Source organism: Melanotaenia boesemani, chromosome 9, assembly GCF_017639745.1.
Source record: "Melanotaenia boesemani isolate fMelBoe1 chromosome 9, fMelBoe1.pri, whole genome shotgun sequence".
Lineage (NCBI taxonomy): Eukaryota > Metazoa > Chordata > Actinopteri > Atheriniformes > Melanotaeniidae > Melanotaenia > Melanotaenia boesemani.
This window is the reverse complement of record NC_055690.1, coordinates 26,795,442-26,819,409: the sequence shown is the minus strand read 5'-3', so window position 1 is coordinate 26,819,409 and position 23,968 is coordinate 26,795,442. Positions and strand designations below refer to the sequence as shown.

Sequence of the window (23,968 nt, the reverse complement as noted above, 5' to 3'; positions counted from 1 at the left end):
AGGGATTACTCTTTGTTTACATGTTTTGCATGAGTGTGTATATGTGTGGGTGTCTGTGTGACTCACTGCAAGCTCATGGGTCATTACCCAGTCAGTGGGAAGACACAAGAGGCCATTATCCAAACGAGTCTGAACCTTAAATATTTAATAAGTCTCAAAAATGGATGTCCTCTTTATATCCAATACTGTCATAACAAAAAGAAAGTACGTCTGTTTAAAATTCTAAGGTTTTACAATTCAGGGCATATTTATAAAATCATGTAGGTCTAACCAGGTCTGCAAATTAGGTAAATACACCCTATAAATACACACTGTCATTATGTGTTAAAAACTAATCCAAAATGCAGACGCAATGTGCGTGAAAACTAATTCCTGTAGAGGCAGTAAGCAGCCAGGTGTTGCTAATAAAATTGACTTGATTAACTGATGCTGGACGAGTACTGCTATAAAAACCAGAGTTTTAACAGCTTGCTGGTCTGGAGCATCGAGGGATTTGTGTTTGTCCATAACAACACAATAAGGAAAACAAGTATGACTTGTTTAGAAGGATTGTGAGGAAGGAAAAGCCTTATGCAGCTCAGCTTAGATACTGGAACAAACCACAAGACTTAGGAAATGACCAAAGTGGAGATGTTTAGTCATAATACACAATAACACCATGTTTGAAAAAAACAAAACAAAAACAAAACAAACAAAAAAAAAAAAAACAAAAACAAAAACAAATGGAGCATATAAGCACAATTACCTCATAACCACTTTCAAGCATGGTGGTGGAGTAGTGATGATTTTGGCTTGTTTTTCAGCTACAGGACCTGAGAGGTATTTTATGAAGCAGGATTAAAGAAAGCTTTGCTTATTTTGACGAGTTGACCTCATCAAAATGATTATTCTTTTTCATCAATGTGGTTTAAATAAGTCCTGGCTTAGTTACCATGGTAACAATGCTGTTGAACAAGTCTGCTCTAGACCAGGCAAATTGCCAAACTTAAGTCTTGCTTCAAAGAATGTCCAACTGGTCGAAATGGGACTCCCAAAAAAATCCTTCCAACAGATAAAGTCCACACTTATGCTGCTTACATCATGTAATAATCTATTAAAATGACATAACTGTGTTTTCACTGTTTCTAAAATAAAAAAGACCATAATATTGCAGAAGTAAAACATTATATGCAATGGGTTGCAACATATTTAAGAAAAAAAAACTCTAACTACATCATTTACAACCCTGATTTAGAAACCACAGTGGTATGTAGTAGCATAGTAGCAGCAGCTGGGTCTTTTTATTTGTACATTTCTGCATTTTGAAGATTATTGTGATGATCAAATTGACTATAAGCTACTTATCCTAATGGGAAATATTTATATTTTACTTTCACTTACTGGCACATTTATCATTGCCCACTCGCGTTATTTTTGTTCAGATATAATAGTAAAGATATTATCTTGATATAAAGTATTACTTGTAGTATCTTTCATTGAATTCAATTTTATGAACGGATATTTATTTAACTCAATGGTTACTAGGTCAGTGGGGTTCACTTAGACTTAACTAAGTAGAACTAACCAACTTACTAAAATGTAGTTATTATGTGGTCAGACTAATGTTAAAATAGTCACTTTTAAAGTTTATTCTTCAGTAAACTGGAAATATGGGATAAAGATATTTATGTAAAACATTAAATATAGAATTTAAAGAATTTCTTAGGATCAAAGAACAATAATTAATGCTGTCATCAATTCAAATTCCAATTAATAATCGCCAGGCAGTGAGCTTAAACCCTAATCTATCAAGCCCAAAGCGATCTCCATAAACACTGCTCTACCGCTCCCATGAGAATATCGAAAGTGGAACAAATCTGACAGTGGAAAACCTACATGACCAACGTGTGTGGTTCTGTTAATAGTTGCAGTTTTGCTGCTTTTTTTTTTTTTTTTTTGGTAAAAATATGTTTACATTCTTCTTACAGATCTATCAGCTGCGTTTGATATGCTGATGACAAGAACGGTGCTCTGACACTTTGCCTTTAATCTCACTTATTTCATCCACTTTTAATTCATCCATTCATTTTGTCTTGTTACACATTCTGCACAAAGTGAGACTGTGCAAGTCTTTCTGGAATCAGTCTGCATTAAAAATGGCTGAGCTGCATTTGTGGAACGACTTGAGGCTTAATTAGGAGATGGCGCTAGTTTGAGTCTGACTTTTCAGGTGAGTCTCTCTTTGTTTCATGGAACTAACAAGATTCTCTCCTGCACATTTGGTGCAGTCTGCTGCAGTGGGAAGTGTGAGAGTGCCAACTCAGCTGAGTCCTAGGAGACGTCAAGCTTTTCCTCTCATCTAGCCCAAGTGCGTCAATCATTCAACATGGATTTCATTCTGCAGTACACTACACACAGTTAAAAACGGAACACTGAACAGTATTTTCTAAAATTTATTACCAAAATATCTTGAATGTAGACAAAATAATCTCACTTTAAAAATATAACCAATAATATTGGTACCTGAAATTAAAAGAAACTTGCACATTATCATAAAATGCTGCTACTATTTTGTGTGTGTGGCCTTGAAAGAGTTCTTCGGCAACAGTTGTCACAGTTTATGTAAAATACTGTTACTGCTGACTTTCCTCTCAGCAGAACTATGAAATGATCAGTCTGGCTTCAAAGTGTGGAGCACTTGCTGAGGTTAATAACCAAAAAAGTCAGTCTGCGTGCATCCAGCTATGGAAGCGTCATAAAATGTAACACATCCTGGTGGTTTCTGGGTTCTTTAATCTGAGAGGCAGCGAGTCTTCTGGCAGCTTGGGAATTCCATCCAAAACCTCGAGATTTGGCAAACAAGAAAAAACACTGCACACACACAGGAAGCAAAAAGACAGAATGAAGTTAAAGTAAAATGACTTATCCTCCTTCACACATCTACACGTCCTGTCTTCTCACCGTGCTCGGTAGTCCTGAGTGAAGGTCACTGGGTTGCGGGCTAGGTTGAGGGAGCGCAGCGGGCTGTTCTGCAGAGCTCCCAGACCCTCCAGGGACCTGATGGCGTTCTCCGACAGAAAAAGGTGCTCCACTGTTGGGAGCTTTGGCAGCTGACGCAGACACACCAGGTGGTTATGGTGCAGATTTAGCATTCTGCACCTACGCAAAGGAAACAAAAACTATCACTTTTAGTGATCAGTGCCACCTATTATGGCCTTAAGCTTGCAGAGATAGAAAAGGGACAATAATATGCACTAACAGTACTGCTTCCACTTTGCCAGCAGAAAAGTTTTTCTTTCTTTCTTTCTTTCTTTCTTTCTTTCTTTCTTTCTTTCTTTCTTTCTTTCTTTCTTTTCCTTTCTTTTACCTTGGCAAACGTACAGAACTCAGGTTGGTGAGAGAGTTGTCAATCAGCTGTAGTTTCTCCACACGAATCAACCGGCGGAGGATCCGGAAAAAATTCTCCCGCTGGTAGAGATCACCTAAGTCTTGGTAGGACAAATTTATCTCCTGAGAAGAGACAGGTGGCAGAACCATCACTTCATCTACCTCCTCTCACTCTTTCATGCTTGCTTCTCCTGTTTTGTATATTTTTAGGAACATATACACACACCGTCATGTTCACTTACAAGGCAGTTTTCCCAATTCTCCTGCAGTCTCTCCTCCCATCTTTGTCCCTCCTCCTCTCTCCTCCTCCTTCCTCTCTCCAAACAGATGTCACCTCTCTCTCTTAGACACAGCTCCTCCTCTGATGGCCCTTTTTGTTTAGGTTGTCAAACACAAAGAAAAAAAGTCTGCAAACACTGTCATAGAAAATAATAATGATAATGAAAAAAAAAAAAAAATCCTCTGCAGCAGCTGCAAATATTTTTGCCAGTCTAAATGCAAAAGTCACACAGAGTTGTATTATAATAATCACACACCTTCTCTAACCCGGGGGCAGGCCAGCTGGTCACCTGTGACATCACTCTGCTCCAGGCAATGCCAAGAAACGAACTGAAAGCGACTTGATGGAAGCTAACAGGAAGGAAAAGAAAATAGGTTTTCATGTGCGATCACCAAGTTTGACAGCCACTCTGTTATCAGGCATGACACATACACTCACTATACAAATGTACTGGGGCTTGTACAGCATTCTGAGTGTGCTTTGACTGAAGAAAACACTAGTAATGACTCATATCCTTCCCCCAAGTTTAATCAAATGTCACTCATTAATAGTCAAATTCATTCAGCTGGAATTCAGCACAGTTGCTGAGCAAAAGTAGAGAGATTTGTGCGAAAGACTGAGGAGAACAGGAGACACACTTATGTTTAATCTACCATCGCTTCCCATCAGTCTAGCTCTACAGTATGGCAAAATCATAGGGTCATTACTGAGACCATTAACCAATACTGCAGCATGTGTTAACAGACACACTTAGCTTTTCTCGAGGGCTGACAAACGTCGCTAATATTTTATTATCTGTTGATGACACATTGTCTGTCATGTACATTATTCCTTATCTCTTTTTATTCTGCATCAGAGCATCCATCTGTCTCTGCATGTATCACATCACATGGTACATGATTAAACAGCAGATCAAGCCACCACTTTAACCTAGTGATTGTCAGAATGACAGGCATTAAAAAAGTGTTGTTTTTTTTCTTTGTTTTAAGCTGTTATTGATAATCCAAGGCAGAACTTTTTCTCTCTTTATCTGATATTTTTAACAAAGTTACCATCACCCTGTTTGCCTGGATTTTGCCTCTGTGTAAATCACACCTTTTTCTGTTAATCTAGACATTCACATAATTTAAGATGGCTTAAAAACACTAACAAGCTAAGACAGAGAGTAAAGTGGATTTAATATGTCAAATAAAAACATAAATGATCTGATGATGCTGAAAAACGGGTGACACAGTTTACAATACAAACAAGGAGACAAAAAATGCATTGAGCAATGAGGGAATATGTCCAAGTAAGTACTCTAATAAAAAGTTTCCTTTATTATTGTTCAAAGTTTATATTCTAGTAAAACAGAAGCATCCCTCATACACACAAAATAAAAATGAACATATAACAGCAGGCATTTCTTTAGTTTTGTCTACAGGATTCCAGGGCTTAATTAACCACAATTCCTTCCTCTGCATGGATCCCAGAGAGGATTAGATAAAAACCCTTTATCAGTTGTCTGAATTCTCTTGGTGAGGTGGCTGAAAAATCATTTAGGAGGGAAGTTTAGGTGGGAGGCCTGTGGCTTGAGGGGTAGAAGAGCAGGGAATAAACTGAAACTATTTGGCTGAGCACTAAAAACAGTGAAGGCTGAAAAATATAGATAGGATGGGAGATCTAATACCTGAAGGGAACCAGAATAGATTATTGTGCATGTGTGTGTGTGTGTGTGTGTGCTTGTCTCACTCACAGGTGTAGACACCAGTCCAGAATCAGGACTGTGGTCCACAGAGAGAGGCGTGTGTGTAACTCCGATGTCTGAATACTGGGAAGAGTGGGATTTAGGAAAACTGCCACTGAGAGTGTTCACACCTGAAGAACTGATGGAGAGAGAAAACCGATGAACGAAGAATAAGAAAACAGAAAGATGAGGTCTCCATGACAGATTATCCTGTTGCTGCTGCCTGTATAAAGGGAAACTGTTGGCAGTGTCTTCGTAACGTAAGCCCTGTGTGTGCTGAAACCCTGACCACCGGCCGAGTGGTTAGAGTTACAGTGAACTGGGCCTGACAATGCAGATTAGGACCCGTTACCATAGCAGCCATGGACACCTGAGCAGGTGCTATGAGCTTCTAATCGTTGTTGTATGCAGGGAATAGTTTTGATCCTAGTGTCTGTATAATTCACACTGCATGTTCTTCAGTGGCCTTTTAAGAGGGACCAAACATAAGAATTAGACCATTTTTAAAATAATAAAAATTACATTTTTAAATGGTAACTGTAGCTTATTAAACAAGCAAAAATCACAGAATATGCAATTGGTTTAGCTTACCTTTCTGACATGTCCCAGTCGGCTTGTGATAAGTCCTCCTGGCCTTTGCTAACACATTATGAATGGCTCGGTTCAGCCTAGTCGCCCGGCAGCTGTTACCCATGGAGCCCGCTGGCTTTGTTAGTATTCACAGAGAGAAACCGTCCTGTTGGCTCGCCGACTTTGGCCCGAGAGACTGACACCGGCTCCTTTGGGTGAATGAGACGCTGCCGCTGCTGCTGCAGGACGCCGACTGATCGCCAAGCCGCCGGTTGCCTGGCAACAGGGTTCAGGTGTACTGTTGCGGGTCATTGCTGCACGGGCCGCTCTCGAAATTCATATTCAACTTTCAAAGAAACAATGACAACTTGATAACCTTAAACAAAGCAGACTTTTCTTGCTTTGTGTGAGTACAAAAGACGTGCTTAAATGCTCCGGGGTCAGGTTTTGTGTTTTATGTAAACTTGTTTTTAGAGCATCTGAACTTGATACTAAAACCATATAATGCAGTAAGCTCATTGTTTTACTCGTTATGTAACCTACTTATTACTTGAAGGGATTTGTTAATCCGAAACTCTCTAATACTGCACAGAAAAGGAAGGATCATTGTTATGAATGCAGTAATTAAATCCCTGGTTACAGAGAATGCTTGGCCCAAGTGACCCATTTACAACTTTTTTAAACCTGACTTTTCACCTTGAATTATGGTGTTCACTATAGGAAAAGTGTCAGACCAAACTCAGATTAATCAAGTTTCCTTCAAATCTAAATTGACATTTAGATTAAGGCCAGCTTATGACCTTTTTGCCACATCTTACAATCTAGAGGCACAGCACACAGAGAAAGGTAAACATGAAGGAAGTGAGCTGAAACAACGGACTAAACCATTATAATTACACAAATATCTCTAAAGCAGGGTTTGCGTAAATGCCCATTAGTGACTTTTTAATCTAACAATATGCTCAAGCTGTCATTTGAAATCATACCTTTAGGAAAGTCCCTCATCTCTAGTTTCTGTATGTTTTCTTGGGTAGGAGCAGGCTTAAGGAGGGTGCACACAATAAATGGCATCTATGTTGTACCAGCTGTTGACAATAATTTAGATTTTAAATGACTTTTTACACCATGAGCTGGCATTCCTAGCACAAATAGCACAGCTATTTTTTACATCACACTACATGCTGCAGGCATGAAAAAAATTAAAATTATTTATAATTTATACTGGATGAATTAAAACTTTGAAGTTACAGGGGATTCAAATGCATTCTGAGCAGCAGGAAATATGTTCTTACATTTATTGGTTTGATTGGTTCTTTCAAGACTCGTCATCTAAAGTAAAAATTATGTATGTCTGTCAAATCCTTTTAAGTATTTATTACAGTTGCCTGTTTACTTTCATGTGGCAAAATAAAATGTTATTACACATAAAATAGAAAATCTAAATGCATCTGTACAATTTTGAACATGGTAATATTATCTACCTTGTTTACTAGCCTACTGAATCTGGTTGTACTGTAAAACCGATTTAAAATCTGTGTTTGTGTATCAGTTTATTTTTTTGCACCAGTTTTAAAAGAAAGTAGAAATCAGTATTCAGGCATCTCTCCATGCTTACAGTCATGACTGTTCTTGCTTAAACCACAAACACGATTTGTTTCCTGCTGTGTGAGTGTGTTTGTATGTGTGTTGTGTTACTGTAGGTGATACAGGCCTGAATTTACTCCAAGAACCCTTGGCAGGATGCTATCTGCCATGGGACAATGCATTCCGGCTGAACAGACAACTCCTGCTGAGCTCCCTTCTTTTATTATTCAGGAACTGACGGTTTAATAGCGAAACCTCATATGTTTCTCATTCTAAACTTTCATTTGAAGAAGCTGGTGTAAACCAAGCAGAAGTTGGAAAGTTGGGTTGAAATTTTATAGCTTTTGAAATAGTGGCAGTGACGTCGTTTAAAGCCAGAAGAAGAAGCAGTGTTCTTTAACATAAAAAAAAGACTTTACACCCAAAGAAGGTTATATGTTTTTTAATGGGAACACATTCATGTTTTATTAAATAACAGAATCAGTACAGCTGGTGTTACTGTTTCTTCCCGTATGTACATCCACAACAAGGCTGCAGATCTTCTCCTGTGTGCCTGAATGCTCTGGTCCATCACTATAGCAACCTGCCCTAGTTCTGCAGTCCCTTCTACTCACCTGTAAGATGCCCAGCTTGCGTTTAATTAACAGATTGAATGTGATAAGCCATAATAATTCATCAGCAAATAAGTCATGTGCCTACAGCATAAAAATGTCTCAAGACTGTGTGGAACAGATATATTACTAAGATTTCTTGTGTTATGATGAAATGTGTGCACATATTTATCCTGTAATTAATACTGAGCATATATTTGTATATATAGAACACAATGCTGAATGTACAGGGATGTAATTAATGTTTGGAACGTACATGGACTACATACTAAGAAAGAAGAGGGTGAGACTACTTTGGAAGAGGATCAGTTTTCCTTTTTTTGTGCTGCATGTATGGGTGCAAGAGAGTAAGAAGCTGCTGAACTTAAAGGGGCTGTGCGTGGATTACATACCGTGTGTTCCTCTCGCTGATACAAAGCAAACTTTACTAGAGAATATTTACAATTTCCTCTGTCTGCATGTCTGTATCCAAGAGTTTAAAGCTTCCAGTATAAAAACACAGTCACTTCACATGTTGTATGTCATGTTTTGGTATATAATATATCATATAATATTCGGTTAATATATATTTTTTTCATTAAGAGTATAAAACCCAGCTGGAAATGGTGATAGAGAATAGGTAGCATTTATAATGTCAAGATCTGATTGGTTGAGACTATCCGGTTACATGGAATCAAAGTCATGGTCGCTGGGGTCGACCACTTCAGGGGTCATGACTCTGCCCATAAAGAGGATGGACCCTGGATGGAGAGAACAGATATACACACACAAACATGTTTATCAAAGGAAAGTATTGCTAATGAGAAAAGCATAAACATGTACAAAACCACTTAACGCCTGAATAAAGCAAATTCTGAGATTTCTGGGGAAACCGATGATATGCTAAAAGAATGAGGATGGATGCACTGAGGATTTGAGCTGTTAAACAGTCTCTGTACTAAAACCCCAAAACTGTAATGATATAAATAAGCCTACTATAATGTAATAGCTTCAAACTCCAACCATGCCATCTGTATCTGTACCAACTGTATCTGACAACTAATTAGCTAACAACTCTGCTTTTGTTACAGAAATGTGTAAAAAACAGTAAAAGATGAATTTTGTGAAGAGTAAAGCTGAAAAGCGGCACCACAGGAGATTTACAAATAAACCGAGAATTGGATTTACACTTAGTGGACTGAGGGGTCAAGGAGAGTTTAGGTTCACCACAAACACCCACCTCATCTGGAAGTTTCTACAATGTACAACAGGGGTGTCCAGGTCCGGTCCTCAGGGCACACAATCCTGCAGGTTTTTGATGTGTCCCTGCTCCAAAACCACCTGACCAAACTGATGAGTCATTGTGCAAAACTTAACAGGCTGTTGGATCTTTTTAATTTGAGTCAGGTGTGTTAAAGCAGGAAACATTGGAAAATCTGCATGACAGCGGCCCTCGAGGACAGACTTTGGGCACCCCTGATGTACACTAATAGCAATGCTGATTTCATTCTACTATAATTTTACTTTAACATTTACAGGTAAACACACCTGTCCTTCTGTTTCTGATGACAAAGAAGAATGGGTGATCTGCCATGACTTGTGGGTACAGCACCAGAGTCCTGGTCAGGGCAATCATTCCTTACAGGAAGAAAGGTAGAGAGAGTTGCATAATTGTTACTCAGTGAGAGTATTTTGTGAACTAGAAGCTAATTTAGCCACATGAGAGCCATTCAAATCAAACAAATAGTGTGGAATTTGTAAAGACTTTTTAGAGAGAGAGAGAAAAATAATAGCATACCTGACCCAACAGCTCCCTCAGCCCCCTCCTCTGTCACCTCCAGGTAGGCCTTCTGCACTGCCTTCCCAATGTACAGATCTTTGCCATCTAGAAAACACAGATAAATGCCCACAGCTCACACAGTTGATCAAAAATAAGAGAAAAGTGACAATGTTGACTCTAAATTGTATAAATAGTGATAAGAGGAGAACATGCTGGATCACACCAAGCAGCACCTTCATAACACATGATGTCTGCTTAGAAACAGAATTTCTTTGCACAATTATTTCCCCACTGATGGGAATCGTTTTCACCTCCCCTCTTTTATCTACCTCCCTGCAAAACAGACTTCATCCTTTGCTTAAATCATGAACTGAGTGTGTTTTAGCTGGTACAAGACATGCTCAGGCCCTGTTTTTTTTTGTTTCACAAGGTAAACCTGTCTTGATCTGGTCAGAATAAACTGATTTCCACTGCTTCTAATAGTTATCTTTGACAGTTTAACCATAACTAATTTGCTATATAAGATTATACATGTGGCTCTTTCTATTTCTAATAGATGATGTGACAGCGCTGACCTGCCCACAGAGAGCTGGTTATCTTGGTTACCTTAGAAACATGCCTCTACTGAAGGCTACTTCTTGTTGCCAAGATGGTGATTAAATAAATGTTATACTGAATCTTTTTAGCTATTTTACTTCTATCTGTATGTACATATTATTGTCAGTACATCAGCATTTTGCTATTGTGTTCAGAAGTGTGTAAATGCCTGTATAGATCATACGTCACCTGTCATGGCAGAGAGATCAGCATCATTGGTGAAGATGTTCTTAATTCCCAGCTCCTGTAGGGTGCTCCTCAGATCAATCTTCTGCTCCACCTTAAACCTGAACAGTGACATCAGTTAGGTGTGGTCATTAGAGATCTGGGATATGGAGGAAAATATAAATCATAAAAAAACAGCAACAGAATAAATAGCTAGAAGAGAAACTCTTTGCTGTGTGATTTACTAAATATATATTTAAAATATTGTGCGTATAATTGTTTCTGTGCAAGACAACATAAATGTGACCAACAGATAAGTTCATAAAGTTGTGCATTGAATTATCTAATAATTAAGATTTGACAGCTGTTTATGGCTTTGCTCCCATGAGTTAATGAATGTGTCCTGTTTCTAATCCTTTTTATTAATCTGGAAAATAGAAGGAGAGGGAGCAACATCTTTAAATGCGCTTTTTACAAATTCTATGTAGAAGGAATAATTTTGAAGGCTATATGTTTGTATGCAACATAAAAGAGTCTTCAACATCTCACACACACACACAAAAAAACCCAAAAAACAAAAAATAAGCCCTATTACAACATTGCAATTCCCCTCTGGAATTAATTAAGTATTTTCATTTAATTATGTATTTGATTCATGCAAAGATACCACAGCCTAAATGGCATCAATCCAGCATGGATATAAGCGCAATATTTAAACAAATATTTGCAAGTTTTTATGTGTTTCACTTCTCACCTGGGAAGGTATACTTCCACTTTCTGTTGTTTAACATTGTTAGCCCACTCCTCCAGCAGTGGTGCTTTGATGATGGGCTCCAGGGAAGCCAGCGGTACCTCCTGTCGAGGCAGGATGATCATCATGGACATGTCCTCTCCCTCATAAGGTATCTCCAGAACCTGATACACACCACCAGCTTCCTGAGAGCCATCGCTGAATTCGCCTGATTAAGAGAAAGAACTGGACTGAAAAATATGTACTTGTGTGAAGCCAAGGATACACACATTTGCCTCTGGTAATGGGTTTGTGACCATCATTCAGGAGGAACATCCACAAACTGTGGTATACTGTGGTACACTGATTAACTGTATTGATTCCAGTGTGGTCATTTCCCTGATGCTTTAATTAAAAAACACTTGAGTTTAAACTCCAGGGTTTTGGTTACAATTGGTAGGAAACTGATTGCATACATACACACTTCATGTAGTCGCCTAGTGTTGACAGTACTCTGTTAAAATCCCCCCAAAAATTCCAGCTAACCAGGGAAGGATTGTGTCTTTGAGTGCAACTATAAAGGGATTTTACAACCCTGAGGTGCATCCATACTTGTGCTCTTGTATCTAATTAAGCAAAACCTAAAAGAATCCAGCTAGACTTTGAATCCAAACCAAGGATTATTACACTCAGATTTTGCAGCTTGAGATGAGGATTGTTAAGAAAAATGACAAAAACGGCAATTATCATCTTTCCTTATCTTTCACATATACATATATAATATTAATAATATTAATATTAATATAAATTAATATATAATTTCACATATACAGCACACTAAACACACATCCTCTTGATCCACAGTGTGGTGTGTAGGTGTATGCAAGTATGCAAATGTGCAATGTTGTTGCCGTCTTACAGATGGTCACAAAATATCTGAAACATACCAACTTTAGCAGCAGCAAGAATATCATAACCCTCCATAATAACACTTTTTTAGACAGACACAAACAAAAACATGAATAGCGTTTTAATTATAAGTAGAAATAGTTTCATGCAAAATATAAACACAGCAATATGTCTGATGTATTTTGTCAAATTATTTTCAAGCTACTTAAAAAAAAGATGCTCTGCATGTTTACAAGTGATGAAAATTTTACATAATTATTTTAGATTAAAAAATATCATTTCAGATACCCTCAGAGCTTTAAATCAATTGATCCACATAGAGTAAAAAGTAAAACCCTACAAAAGCATGCACACACAGACACACACTTACCATAGTAGAAGTCTCCCTGCTGATACATCATGAGGGTCTGAACCTCAGAGCCGTCATCTCTGCTGAAGGAAAATGTCCTGGTGTTCTCTGGCCTGAACTGGTTTTTCCAGGAGCCTCGGAAATAGACAGCGTTCACCAAGGTCAGGCGGGTCACACTATTGAAGTCCTCAGCTGACAGCAGAGCTCGGATCTTACCTGCACAGAGCGATTTGTAAACAGCATCAGAATCTACATTTGGTTTCTTTGCATCAACATAGGTGCAGCTTTTGAAATTAGAGCAAAGACAGATTTGTGAATTTAAATGTTGAAGAATGTGATTAAACAAGTGCTGACGTATCTTCTCTGACAAGATACATGGGGAACATAAATGTAAGGCGGCACTGACACAGTATTATTCCCGTTCTTGTCTTTGTTCCTCTCTCTCAGACTCACTCTCTGTATGGTTCTCCACCCAGTTGTTGATCTGCTCAGCAACAGCTGATGACTCGCTGAAGTCCACCGTTTCCACTTCAGCTCGAAAGTATTTCCTCATCATGTGCAGAAACTCGGGATTAAAGGTGACGCCTTCCTGAAGGAAAAGGCTGTTAGCAAATCGGATGACGTAGTGGGCATCATCATCCGAAATAGCCTCAGTCAGGTTCTGGAGCAAAGAAAACTCCACGCCTGGAAAACAGAGACACACATTCATACAGTGTGCAGAAATGTGCAGAAACATTTGCAAACCTCAAGTAGATTTTCTAAAAATGCCTAAAATGTTCAGAAATTCCATCCCAGGAACACAATAAAATAATCTTAAGAAATGTTCTGGCAGTTATTAAACTTATTGATGGATAAATCATTTCATCTGTACTTGAATTAGTTGAAGTATTATCAATGATCATTTTCTCTAGATTTTTTAGTTAGTGCTTGAAAGTCATACATATTCAAGTGACTAATTAAAATGGCTGTTGGATAAGAAATGAAAAAGTACAATATTTTTCTAATATCATACTGAAGAAAATATGGACAGCTGGGGTCTCACTGGCATCTTTATTCAGAATTTTATAAACATTTTCTGTTTTTAGGGGTTTGGTTGATTTAAATGTCTTTACAAGTAGTGGACATAAACATGACAGATAAAATGGTTTTATCTGAAGTATTAGACACAAAACAATTATTATTTTTTGCTGAACTGAAAATAACCTCAAGACTTTAACTTGGGAAAACTGCCTTCAGAACTACAGAAGACATACTGATACATCTATTTTAGATGGGGAAAAACTCCTCAAGAGGGTTCAAGCCTGACATAAATTTAGTTAAAATAAGCCAGACGTATCTTTTTCATAATCTGAATTCCTTCTCTATTCCCACCTGTGGTTGTGAACCTGTGTTTACCTGGCAGCAGGTGGCTAAATCCAACAGTCTGTCGAATCTCCTCCAGTGAATCCCCCCTGGCTCCCAGCTCCACCATGCCCAGGGCAATGGCCACACTCAGTGGGGAAAAAATGATGTTTTCCTGACCCCCCGCTGCCTGCAGCCGGTGGTACAGTCTGACGGAGAACTCTGATGTAGTGTCCTCTGGAATGTCCGCCGCCCGGCAACCGTAGCCCGGCAACAGGATGGAAAGGAGGAGGAGGAGCGGGGACAAAACGTCCAGGATCAACATTGCAGCACAGACCACAAAAGCTGAGTGAAAGAGGGATTATTGGAGTGAATAAAACAGAAGGAAAAATGCAATATGCAGGTGAAAAGTGTACAAAAAAAGGAGAAAAAGAAAGGATGGGAATACATGTGTGGAAGAAAAATAGAAAGCAAAGATGGATGGATGAGGTACAGGGTTCAGGAAAAAGAGGAAGAAAACCAGAGGGATCAGGGAAGAGATGTGACGACAGGACATGATTGGTAGAGGGGACAGTCAGTAAGTAGAGAGAATGGGATTGCATTCAGGAGAAGGGACAACAGGAAATGGGAGACAAAGAAATGAAGACAGTGATGATTATTGCACAAGAGAGAATAAAGTACAGGAGATGAAGAGAATTTTTGGAGGAGACAGAAGAATGAAAGAGAGCAGGGATGTGGAATGTAAAAGGGAAGAAAACAAAAAAAATATCCGTCAATCATTGTGCCAATTTAACCTGAAAAATAACAGTTTATGATGATTTTTTTTACTTGTTAACTTTTGTAAGAAAGAACATAAATGGCAAAGACACCATAGGTTGAGGATGGCAGTTTGTAGATAAAATGTGTGCCAACCTTTTCCTACATATGTGTGTGCTGAAAGCTTTCATCATAAATGGAGGAGACTCTAAAATGAAACACTGATTTATAAAGACCTCAACCTCCAACCATCTTTAGTTTTTTCCTTCTGTTTTCCTGTTATCTGCATTTTATCTATCTACACTTGCCTCCTCCGTCCGTGCTCTTTGTTTTATCTCTCCTTACCTACCTTCTCTGCCTCTTTACCTTCCTACACTTACAAGGAATAAACACACACTCTGCCATGTCTTTGGTGCTGTTGTTGCCAAGCAACTTTGTTTTCTGCTGGCCGAGCAGACAAAAAAAAAAAAAAAAAAAAAAGTCAGTGATAAATGGCAAAACACATGGAGAAAAATACTGAGTACGGATCCAGTGATAAAGACACAACAATAACATTAATTTTGCTGTTTGTTTCTCTGCTGCTGGAATAGTAGCTTGTAAAAAAGGATCCAATTAGCAGGCCTGGAATCTGCTGGCTGATGCTGTATGTGTGAGATGGCAGGTGACCGAACTGTCAACAACGTTAACAATGGGAAACAGGCAGAAAACTAGTGCCCCATCCTGTTCTGTCCTGTCCTTTCCTCTGCTCTGGCATGTGACAAACAACTTCCCTTCCCAAACTGACCCAGTCTACCCACTATACTGCAGAGAGATGCATCATTTTCAAATCTGCTACAATTTTCCTATTGTCCACAAATCCCATAACAAAACTATTCATTAAGGTGCATTGTGTGTTTATCAAAAGCCCGATGCAGATCGCTGTGCCACAAGACTCGGCGACTCTAGCTGCAAAACACTGTCCTTCTGGAGTGCAGACCTCACTAGAGCACAACTAAATATACTTTCAAACAATTACTGAATTATCCAGTTTCTCTACTGTTTGCAAAGGCTGCAGGGGCCAGATAAATGCAAATTCTTTTGAAAGACTTACACCTTCAAAACAGTTGAAGGTTTTGGAAATGGCTAAAAAAGCAGTTCCAAACCACTTTCAGGAAAGCAAGGAAAGTCAGGAAATAACGAGAGAGACAAATACTTGGCTTACTTAAATTAATAATGCCTGGATAAATCAACAAAGTGGAATACCTTATTAGCGTTCCATCTATTAGTGTCCTGACAGTGTGCTTTTGACAAGGTGATGAAAACTGCCAGCAGGATTTGCATCTGTTGAAGTCAGCTTGATGAAAATTTAATAAACTTTACAAAGTCAAATAGTGACACAGTAGAACACGTCAGCCTTCCTTGTGCACGCGTTTCTGTGTGGCCATTTGCCTTGTGATCAGATTTCCACTTTGTGTTGCACATCTTAAATACAAGTGGAAAAAATGTGACTTCAGTACTGTTAACAACTAATTCATTAGACAAGCATTCAATATGCCACGTGTGCAGCCAAAATCTGAAAAGACCCACTGAGATTTGTCTCATAAAATAGTCCCCTGCTAATTGTGATTTTGTTCTATTTGAGCTGCATTTGCTTTAAAAAAGTCAATAAAAATTAGCTTAAGTGTTTGATAAATAAATACAATAATCAACTGTCCAGTAAAAATTAAAGTACTTATGTACTGTTATATTAGTTGTTTTGGTTTTTTCATGGGATTTGTTGACAGCAAGCATAGACTTCAGTCTAATCCTTCGATGCATTCCTTCATTATGTGTTATGTAAAGGTTATATTTGGAAATAGCCTTGCTACACAATTAGAGCAACTTCACAAAGACTTAAAAAACAAACAAACAAACAAACAAAAAGGATTCTACTCAAAATCATATGTATTCCTGTAAGTCATGTACCTTCGCCTGTTCTCAAATGTCATGTTGTTAGTCAGACATTGTACGAATGGGGAGAGGGAACCACAGAGGAGGAGGCTGGCAGAGATGTAAATGCAGGTAATGTTTCTGACCTTCTGAGCTGTGGGAACTGAACTTTCCAGAGACAGTCGCTCCTGTTTTCTGTAAGGAAAGCCTCACCAATGCAGCTGAGCCGGGGAGAGTGTTTTAAAGCACAATTGCGTGTGTGTGCAAGTGTGCATGTGTGAGTGGATAGCAGCACCATGGGTGGCTGGCTTTTACTTGTAATGCTGACACCATTCTGACCTTTGGAGTTGTGGCACGCTGTCTGCAGGAGGGTCCCGCTTTGCCAGCTTGGCCATTGGGGACTATTAGCGCAACTTTGGCTCCAGCCTACTCAGGTGGGTTTCCCAGCATACCTCCCAGGTAAACGTGGAAATCTAACACCTCCCGTGACTAAAAGGACGGAATATGTCAGAAAATCTCTCGCAGTTTAATTTAGAAGAGTTTAATCATGACAGCTTGGTTAATTCCATACGATTGAACCCGCTGGCCTTTAAAAGCAGGCTTTAATGTCTCTCTGTAATCCTAATTCTCAGACAGAATAGATCGGCAGTTGACATTTCGACAATTAAAACATGACGTCATCCAAAGCCGCAGGATGTACATAATCCTTACTGCCATTTAAACTCGACACCGTCAAGCAGCATGCCTCTGGGGCCAGGGGAATACACTACACATGAAGACCCTCATTCATGTTTCAAATCCACAGGTACGCTCCAACACACCAACACTTTGAAGTTTCTGCATAGACTTGCAAACTGCGGTTACCAAGGCAACAAGAAGTGACAGGCATTTTTAAATTTTGCCAAGCTGACAGGAAGACTTTTAACCCCTTAAAACATATCACACTCCTCCCACACAGGACAATAAACTATTTTCTCTTTTCATATATACTCAGCATTTTCCATCTCCAATAACTTCTCAGCTTGCCAGATTTGTGCACGTCAGTTTTAGCTTTCTAACTTAACAACCTTTGTAAATACACACACTCTCAAGATGCACAGTTGGGACTACATTTGGAGTTGTGCAAAAACAGGATACACCTCCTGCCTGCTTCTTCTCTTCTCTTAAACAAGAAGACAGCATTTTCCTCTTTCGGCCCAATCACAAACCATTTTTTTTTGGTGCTCACACTTCCAAAATGCTGAGGCTTTGACAAATGCTGAAATGCTAACATCCTATTTCATCAAGGACGTTTCCTCTGGGGATACACTGCTGAGAATGATGTCTATGATCATGACTGACCTAGAAAAACCTTGAATTTCTGCAATGGGTACTCTTCATAAAACGGCAGAGTAATCTTAGTATGATTTCACTGTGAATGTTTAACTTATGAAGAGCTTTGCAGTACAGAGATAATGGATTGTGATTATCATTCATGAGTTATCTTTAGAGATGCCATATGGGGCTACTTCAAATTTAAACTTTAACTGAGTCAAATGCAAGAAGACACATGCATACACAGACTAAAAGTGATTAAACTTACATAAAAACCACATAATCAATCTTAAATCACTAATGTCTATGAGGGCTGTTAACTTAATTAGACATATTTCCCTAAACATCTGTGTCAGTCTCCATTATAGCACAAAAATTAATAAATGTGTTTGGTGGATTATTTTTTCGTTGCAATGCAGTTGGAAATAAATCTAATACCACTGGAAAGAGTGTTTAATTCCCTTTTAAACGGTGCCACGTTAGTCAAGAAATTGCATTTGTGGGATGGCCAGCAGAGCTGAGTTTTGAGTTTTGAGTTTCACCCATGGAAAAATGCCAATTCTTCTCTGCCAAAGCCAAACAGCTTATTCTGCTATTGACTCTTGTTTCGTTTGTTGTTGCCCATTGGATTGAATAAATGAAGTCTTAAGAAAAAAAGACATTCATTGAAACATGCCGCTGAGGCCTTGGTTTGTTAACTGAATAATTTCTATAATTAGCAATATGTCATGTTTCTTTAAACTTCAATAATTCAGGAAACAACACCAAACAAGAGTCAATAACAGAATAAGCTGTTTGGCATTAGCAGTAAAAATTTGATTAGTTTTTCCATCGGCAAAGTCCAACTATTCAACTATACTGATCTCCCCACAAATGCAATTTCCTTACAAATGCAGTGCCATTTAAAAAAAGGGAAATAAACAAGCTTTCTAACAGTTTAAGATTTTTTTTTTTTTTTTATTTATTACCAAAAAGCATTGTTACAACCAAAAAATAACAGACAAGTCACACATTTTCTTACTTATTTTTTGTGGTGGTTTTTGATAACATACCTGTCTCTCACTGAGGTTTAAAACACAAAAAGAGGAAAAGAATATTTACACTAGCTACAATAAAGTTCAGAAACTTGAACCCCGTGAGGAAGAAGGAGGAATTACCTTCATAGGGTAGTGGGAATTTTCATTACATCACATAATAAAATGGATCCAGTTTTTAAATGAGGCTTTTTCTGCTAGTTTGCGCAAGTTGTTGCACATGGCTAACTAACAAAGTGGAGGTGTGTGGTTGCAATGCATGGTTAAACAATTGTTGAAAATGGTTTGTTTATCTAGTACAGTGGTTCTCAAACTGGGGGCGGGCCCCCCGGGGGGGATATGTCAAGAGATGGGGTTGGGAAAATGTAGCAGACAAACTACTGTTTTGACAACCTGAGCTCTTGGAAACATTCTGGTCCACACTCCAGACCACTCAGTGGCAGTAATACATCAATTAATTTTTGCCAAACGCTGGGAATGTTTAGTCCTCCAAAGGGGGGCACTGCAGAAAAAATTTGAGAACCACTGATCTAGTCCAACAGGAGAATGTGATCTCTTGTGAATATAAACAGTATTTTGTTTTACTTATACATGTCTAGTCAAAATTTCTAGCCAAAGGTTTTGGTATGGAATACAACATGGTATAGTGTCATGCCACTCATGTTGTCAGTCTCAGAGACCAGAGAGATGAAACTGAAGCTACAAACCAGAATTCAGCTATCGATAACTAATAGCATTTTAATTAACTGTTACTTTTTCACTGAATATAGTCCTATTTGAAAACAGATCATGACCAGTTGTCGAAGGTACAAATTGCATCAGTGGACGTTCTGCCAAAAGATGTATAAAGCTTAGCAGCTTTCCCTACATAAGCTGCTGGCTGCAAATAATTCACACAGTAAAAAATGATCCTTACTTGTTTCAGTTCAAACACATCAGGATGCAGGAAGATTAGATTAATTCAAAGGATGGAAGAGTTAATTGTTTAGTCTTTTTATATGTAGACAAAGATGCACAAAATTACACCATATAGAAATAGAAACTTAGACTCTACTGAGCTTGTTTACAGCTTGTATTTGGGCAATTCCATTAATTATATCATAAAAGGAAATCTTAATCAAGTGTTAAAGTAATTGAGAAGTCAGCATGCACTTTGTGCCGGCATACACAAGGCCGTTTGTGAAGAGAGAAACCCTGACGTATTGCAAGTGCCTCAGAATCTTGCTGTGGATTTGCATTAGCAATCATTATTTAGAGACTAAAACAAAGCCGAATGAGCTTATTTACTTTACTGGAGACTGTTAGAAGATTCTATCTACATTTAAAAATAAGAACTGCTCTTCAGTAGTTCTCTATTAGCCATTTTTGCTATTAAAGCCTATTCTTGCACTATTCTTGTTACAGAGAAAATAACCTTTGTACAGCCCATCCTCAGAACTTATCCAAATCACTGATAAATAAGGGCAATGTCCCATAGAACTCGACTTAAGTCCCAAGATAGGCTCGCTGTGAGCTCCAGAGAGGGCAAACAGTGGTTAACAACCCCCATATTAATTACTGGTACACCCAGAGGGAGAAAGAGAGAGACAGAGACAAGACTAAAAGATGAGCAGACATAAAGGTCAACAAAAAAACAGGAGAATATTCATTACAAATGTAGCAAAAGATACAATAACAAGATGGAGATCTATGTGTGTCTCTTTATTGTTTGAGAGTATCAGAGTTTAAACAGGAAGTTCAGAAAGGTGATTCTGAATAAAAAGCCAGGTGAGACGGGTGGGATGGAAACAGGAGGAAGATATTAGGGAGATAATCAACTTCTCTGGCTTCAGCTGCTTGCTTCAGGACATGGATTGTTTAAAAATAACAATTACAGGAGAGCAAGAGTATGTGTGTGAGCTATTTGACTACAAAAGAAAAGGCCTGAGGAAGAGGAAAATCTGAGTATGGACCGCTTTTTCAGAGAAGCGATGAAGGTATGTTATAATGGAAAAAGCATAGGACTAAACAGAAATATTCAAAATAGATGAATTTATTGTTTTCTGTAACAGAAAATATTGATTTGTTTTGTAAACAGAAGTGTGTTTGTTTTGCACATTGATTGTATGAAAAATGAACCATTTCACTTGTCTTCCAAACACAGATCTTTCTCTGCCGCTCTCGTTGCTCTCTCGACACTCGCCCTTCAAAGTCAACAGTCAATCTACATATCGATTCCGGACTGCATGCAAAGCTTTATTAGTGCATGCACTGCATATTAAATTAGTACAATTTTGACTGAAGTTCTGCAGGGATGTGCAACATCCACAACTTGCAAATCTATTCCAGCAAACAACAGGCACGAGGCAGAGTTCCCACTGGATATGCTGCCATAACAGCACTAAAATAAACTTTCCAATTAACCTAACATGCATGTCTTTGGATTGTGGGAGAAAACCAAACAAGGGCACAGGGAGAAAATTCAAACTCTACACAGAGAGGTCCCCAGCAAAACCAGAATGCCTTTGAGGGGTAACAGTGCTATTTGTATTTGTTTCAATATTATCATTTTCAAATTTTAAAAGATAATAATGTCAAAGGTTAAGATGTCATTTTTTCTGATTATGCATTGACAGACAAATATATAATCTCCTTCAGCTTTATTCTGTTTCTATGTGTAAACCGGCCTTATTCTCCATGAAACTCTCTGTACTCTTATCCTCCTATCTAGCCATGTATGAACAAATCCCCAGAGTCTCTGCTACAGCAGAATGTATTGGGGACAAACCAGCTGCTTGCATGTGCAGGTGGTATGCTTCTCTCTGTGGGTTTACCTACCATGTGAAAACAGCTAGAAAGAGAATAAATGGACAGAAAATAAGTAATTTATCTCAATTTCTTTTGCTTTCTTTCAACTTTTTCTTGGAATTAATTTAATGTAAATGGTGACTATCCTATTACAGCATGTTTATCATGCATGTGGAAAATATTCCTTAAATAAGAAGTAATTTTTTTCAGTGTTTTCAATCCATTCAGTAACCATTTAAAAAAAAGCGATAATATAAACCATTTTAGAACAAAGCATTTAAACTTTCTGTGTTAATCCTGCAACACATAGATTTACACAAATCCTTGGTGCGGCACGTTTACACCCAGGCGGTTGCTTCTTCCTTCCCAGCTCATTTGGTTTTGCTTGGATGATTTGGAAGACATTTAATTATTGAAATGCAATTAATGCAGCATGCTGTGGGAAAAGGCATAACACACACACACACACACATTTACACAGTAACAGGCGCTCACACTGTAGGCTGGCAGGGAGCAAACAGCTGGCTATCAGCAGAGATTAAGTAGATTCAGATGCATATGCGATTAATTCTTTGGGATTATGACTTAAAAGGATATTCTTTCCTCCTGAATACGCAATAGCAGCCATAAGCCTAAATAAGGATTTAAAACGTCATTATCTAGGTGAGTAGAGATAAACAGAGGTGGATTGAGATCATGAGACATGAAGAACATTGATCTGAGCTGCATGTTTTGCATGACCAATATCACATACAAGACCATCTAATTATATAACAAATACCAAATGAAAAAATAGCCTTTTGCTGGAGAATGAAAACAAGTGGGATAATGTGTTTAGATTGACTATTGTCTTAATTTTAGTAGAAAACCATCTGAATTTCTGAGCTCATGAGCTGCATCATACATCAACATTTTACTCCAAACCACGGTGAAAACACCTGCACGAATAACAAGTAATGTTTTTATGTATTTGTGTGTAGGCTAGTGTGGGGTGGGGATAAAGTAGGACCAGGGTACAACAACCTGCCTCGTTAGTTTACACGCATATTCTATTAATGCGCCTTTGCCTGCATTTCAAGGACAAGAGGCTCATCGCAACGACTAAACTGATTTCAGTGGGAGAAAAACAGGAAAAGCAATGCAAATCGCGACATAAATCAAACAGCATTGGGTGGTGGACACATGGACAATGGCTTTAATCGGTGTGCTTTTAATGCATTTGCCTTTGCGTTTTTTCTTGCCCTCTTAATTAAAACCCACACGTGTTGAATACGACATTGTAATACCTTAATTCTAAATCATTAAATGCCACATCACACCTACACATTCATACACCTTCACGGGAAAAACTCCGTCTATGAAATCCTCCTTTTTTTTGTCAATCAAAAGCTATAAGGTTGTTATTCTGTCATGTCAGTTGGATAAATGGGTACAGACGTTCTACTTGAACCACCACGATAATGATGGATAAAACGGCTCTTACCGATAAAAGGTGTAAGGTTGGGATGAATGGATGGATGGAGAAGCGTTGTTTCTCTGCTGCTCCCATCCGCAGTTCACTGCTTGTTAATTTGTCGCAGGCCCCGCCCCCTTCGCGCCGATTGGTCCAATTAGAGTCAGCCAAAGAGTAGAAACTTGAGATAAAATAAGTCACGGTTTTCCGTTTCTACATTTGCCTATGTAATTAATAAACTTATTTTACCAGTTTACACAAACTGCATTAATCTTAATGCATTTAAATCTTTTTAAAGGTGGCTTCATGGTTTGTCTAAGACTCTTGTGTTAAGGATTAAATAAATGACACATTTATATAACGTAAGCTATGTGGCCCGGAATATGTTTTGTACGGAAAGCGAGAGCAGTCGTGCCCGTATATATATGTATATTTTATACTTATTTAACTTTCCGTATTTAACTTAGGCAACTACAGCGGTTTGCATAGTTAAATTATCCAACGCAAAAAACACGAGACGATGCATCTTGAATAATGTTAACGCACCTTATGATAATTTTAATTTGAAGTAGTACTGAACTTTCTTGACGTGTGTAAAAGCAGAGGGTCGGTGCTTCCTAAAAAAAAAAAAGTTAATTTCAAACATGAGCTCTTCTCCTTGAATTGTCTGTTGTGCGCTTTCCTAAATTAATAAGCAAAATACCTGTTTTAAAGTCTGTTAATAGACAG

The 23,968-nt window shown here is 38.3% G+C and overlaps 2 protein-coding genes across 2 annotated transcripts; both read right to left on the bottom strand.

Annotated features, from left to right (window-relative positions):
* Positions 1-2,474: 2,474 nt before the first annotated feature.
* Positions 2,475-6,168, bottom strand: LOC121646369. Its single transcript, XM_041995294.1, has 7 exons — positions 5,964-6,168; positions 5,382-5,511; positions 3,903-3,996; positions 3,609-3,736; positions 3,347-3,489; positions 2,941-3,138; positions 2,475-2,850 (listed from the first exon to the last, which is right to left on the bottom strand). Exons 1-7 carry the CDS (start codon positions 5,972-5,974, stop codon positions 2,733-2,735), a joined length of 822 nt encoding a protein of 273 aa, XP_041851228.1. The 5' UTR covers positions 5,975-6,168; the 3' UTR covers positions 2,475-2,732.
* A 1,784-nt stretch (positions 6,169-7,952) lies between these two features.
* On the bottom strand, positions 7,953-23,340 carry serpini1 (serpin peptidase inhibitor, clade I (neuroserpin), member 1). The gene is made up of 9 exons (XM_041995639.1): positions 23,270-23,340; positions 14,042-14,332; positions 13,100-13,330; positions 12,668-12,862; positions 11,413-11,617; positions 10,683-10,780; positions 9,915-10,001; positions 9,665-9,754; positions 7,953-8,877 (listed from the first exon to the last, which is right to left on the bottom strand). Exons 2-9 carry the CDS (start codon positions 14,310-14,312, stop codon positions 8,801-8,803), a joined length of 1,254 nt encoding a protein of 417 aa, XP_041851573.1. The 5' UTR covers positions 14,313-14,332; positions 23,270-23,340; the 3' UTR covers positions 7,953-8,800.
* Positions 23,341-23,968: the final 628 nt, after the last annotated feature.

Excerpts from the sequence above, each read along its gene's own strand:
- LOC121646369 (XM_041995294.1), bottom strand. Across the intron at positions 3,997-5,381 it reads CTGGACTGGTGTCTACACCT|CTTCCATCAAGTCGCTTTCA; the intron begins GTGAGTGAGACA and ends CCTTCCTGTTAG. Across the intron at positions 3,737-3,902 it reads CTGCCCCCGGGTTAGAGAAG|GGCCATCAGAGGAGGAGCTG; the intron begins GTGTGTGATTAT and ends CTAAACAAAAAG.
- serpini1 (XM_041995639.1), bottom strand. The coding sequence starts at position 14,312 with ATGTTGATCCTGGACGTTTTGTCCCCGCTCCTCCTCCTCCTTTCCATC. Across the intron at positions 9,755-9,914 it reads TGAGGGAGCTGTTGGGTCAG|GAATGATTGCCCTGACCAGG; the intron begins GTATGCTATTAT and ends TCTTCCTGTAAG. Across the intron at positions 8,878-9,664 it reads CATCAGAAACAGAAGGACAG|GGTCCATCCTCTTTATGGGC; the intron begins GTGTGTTTACCT and ends CTCTCCATCCAG.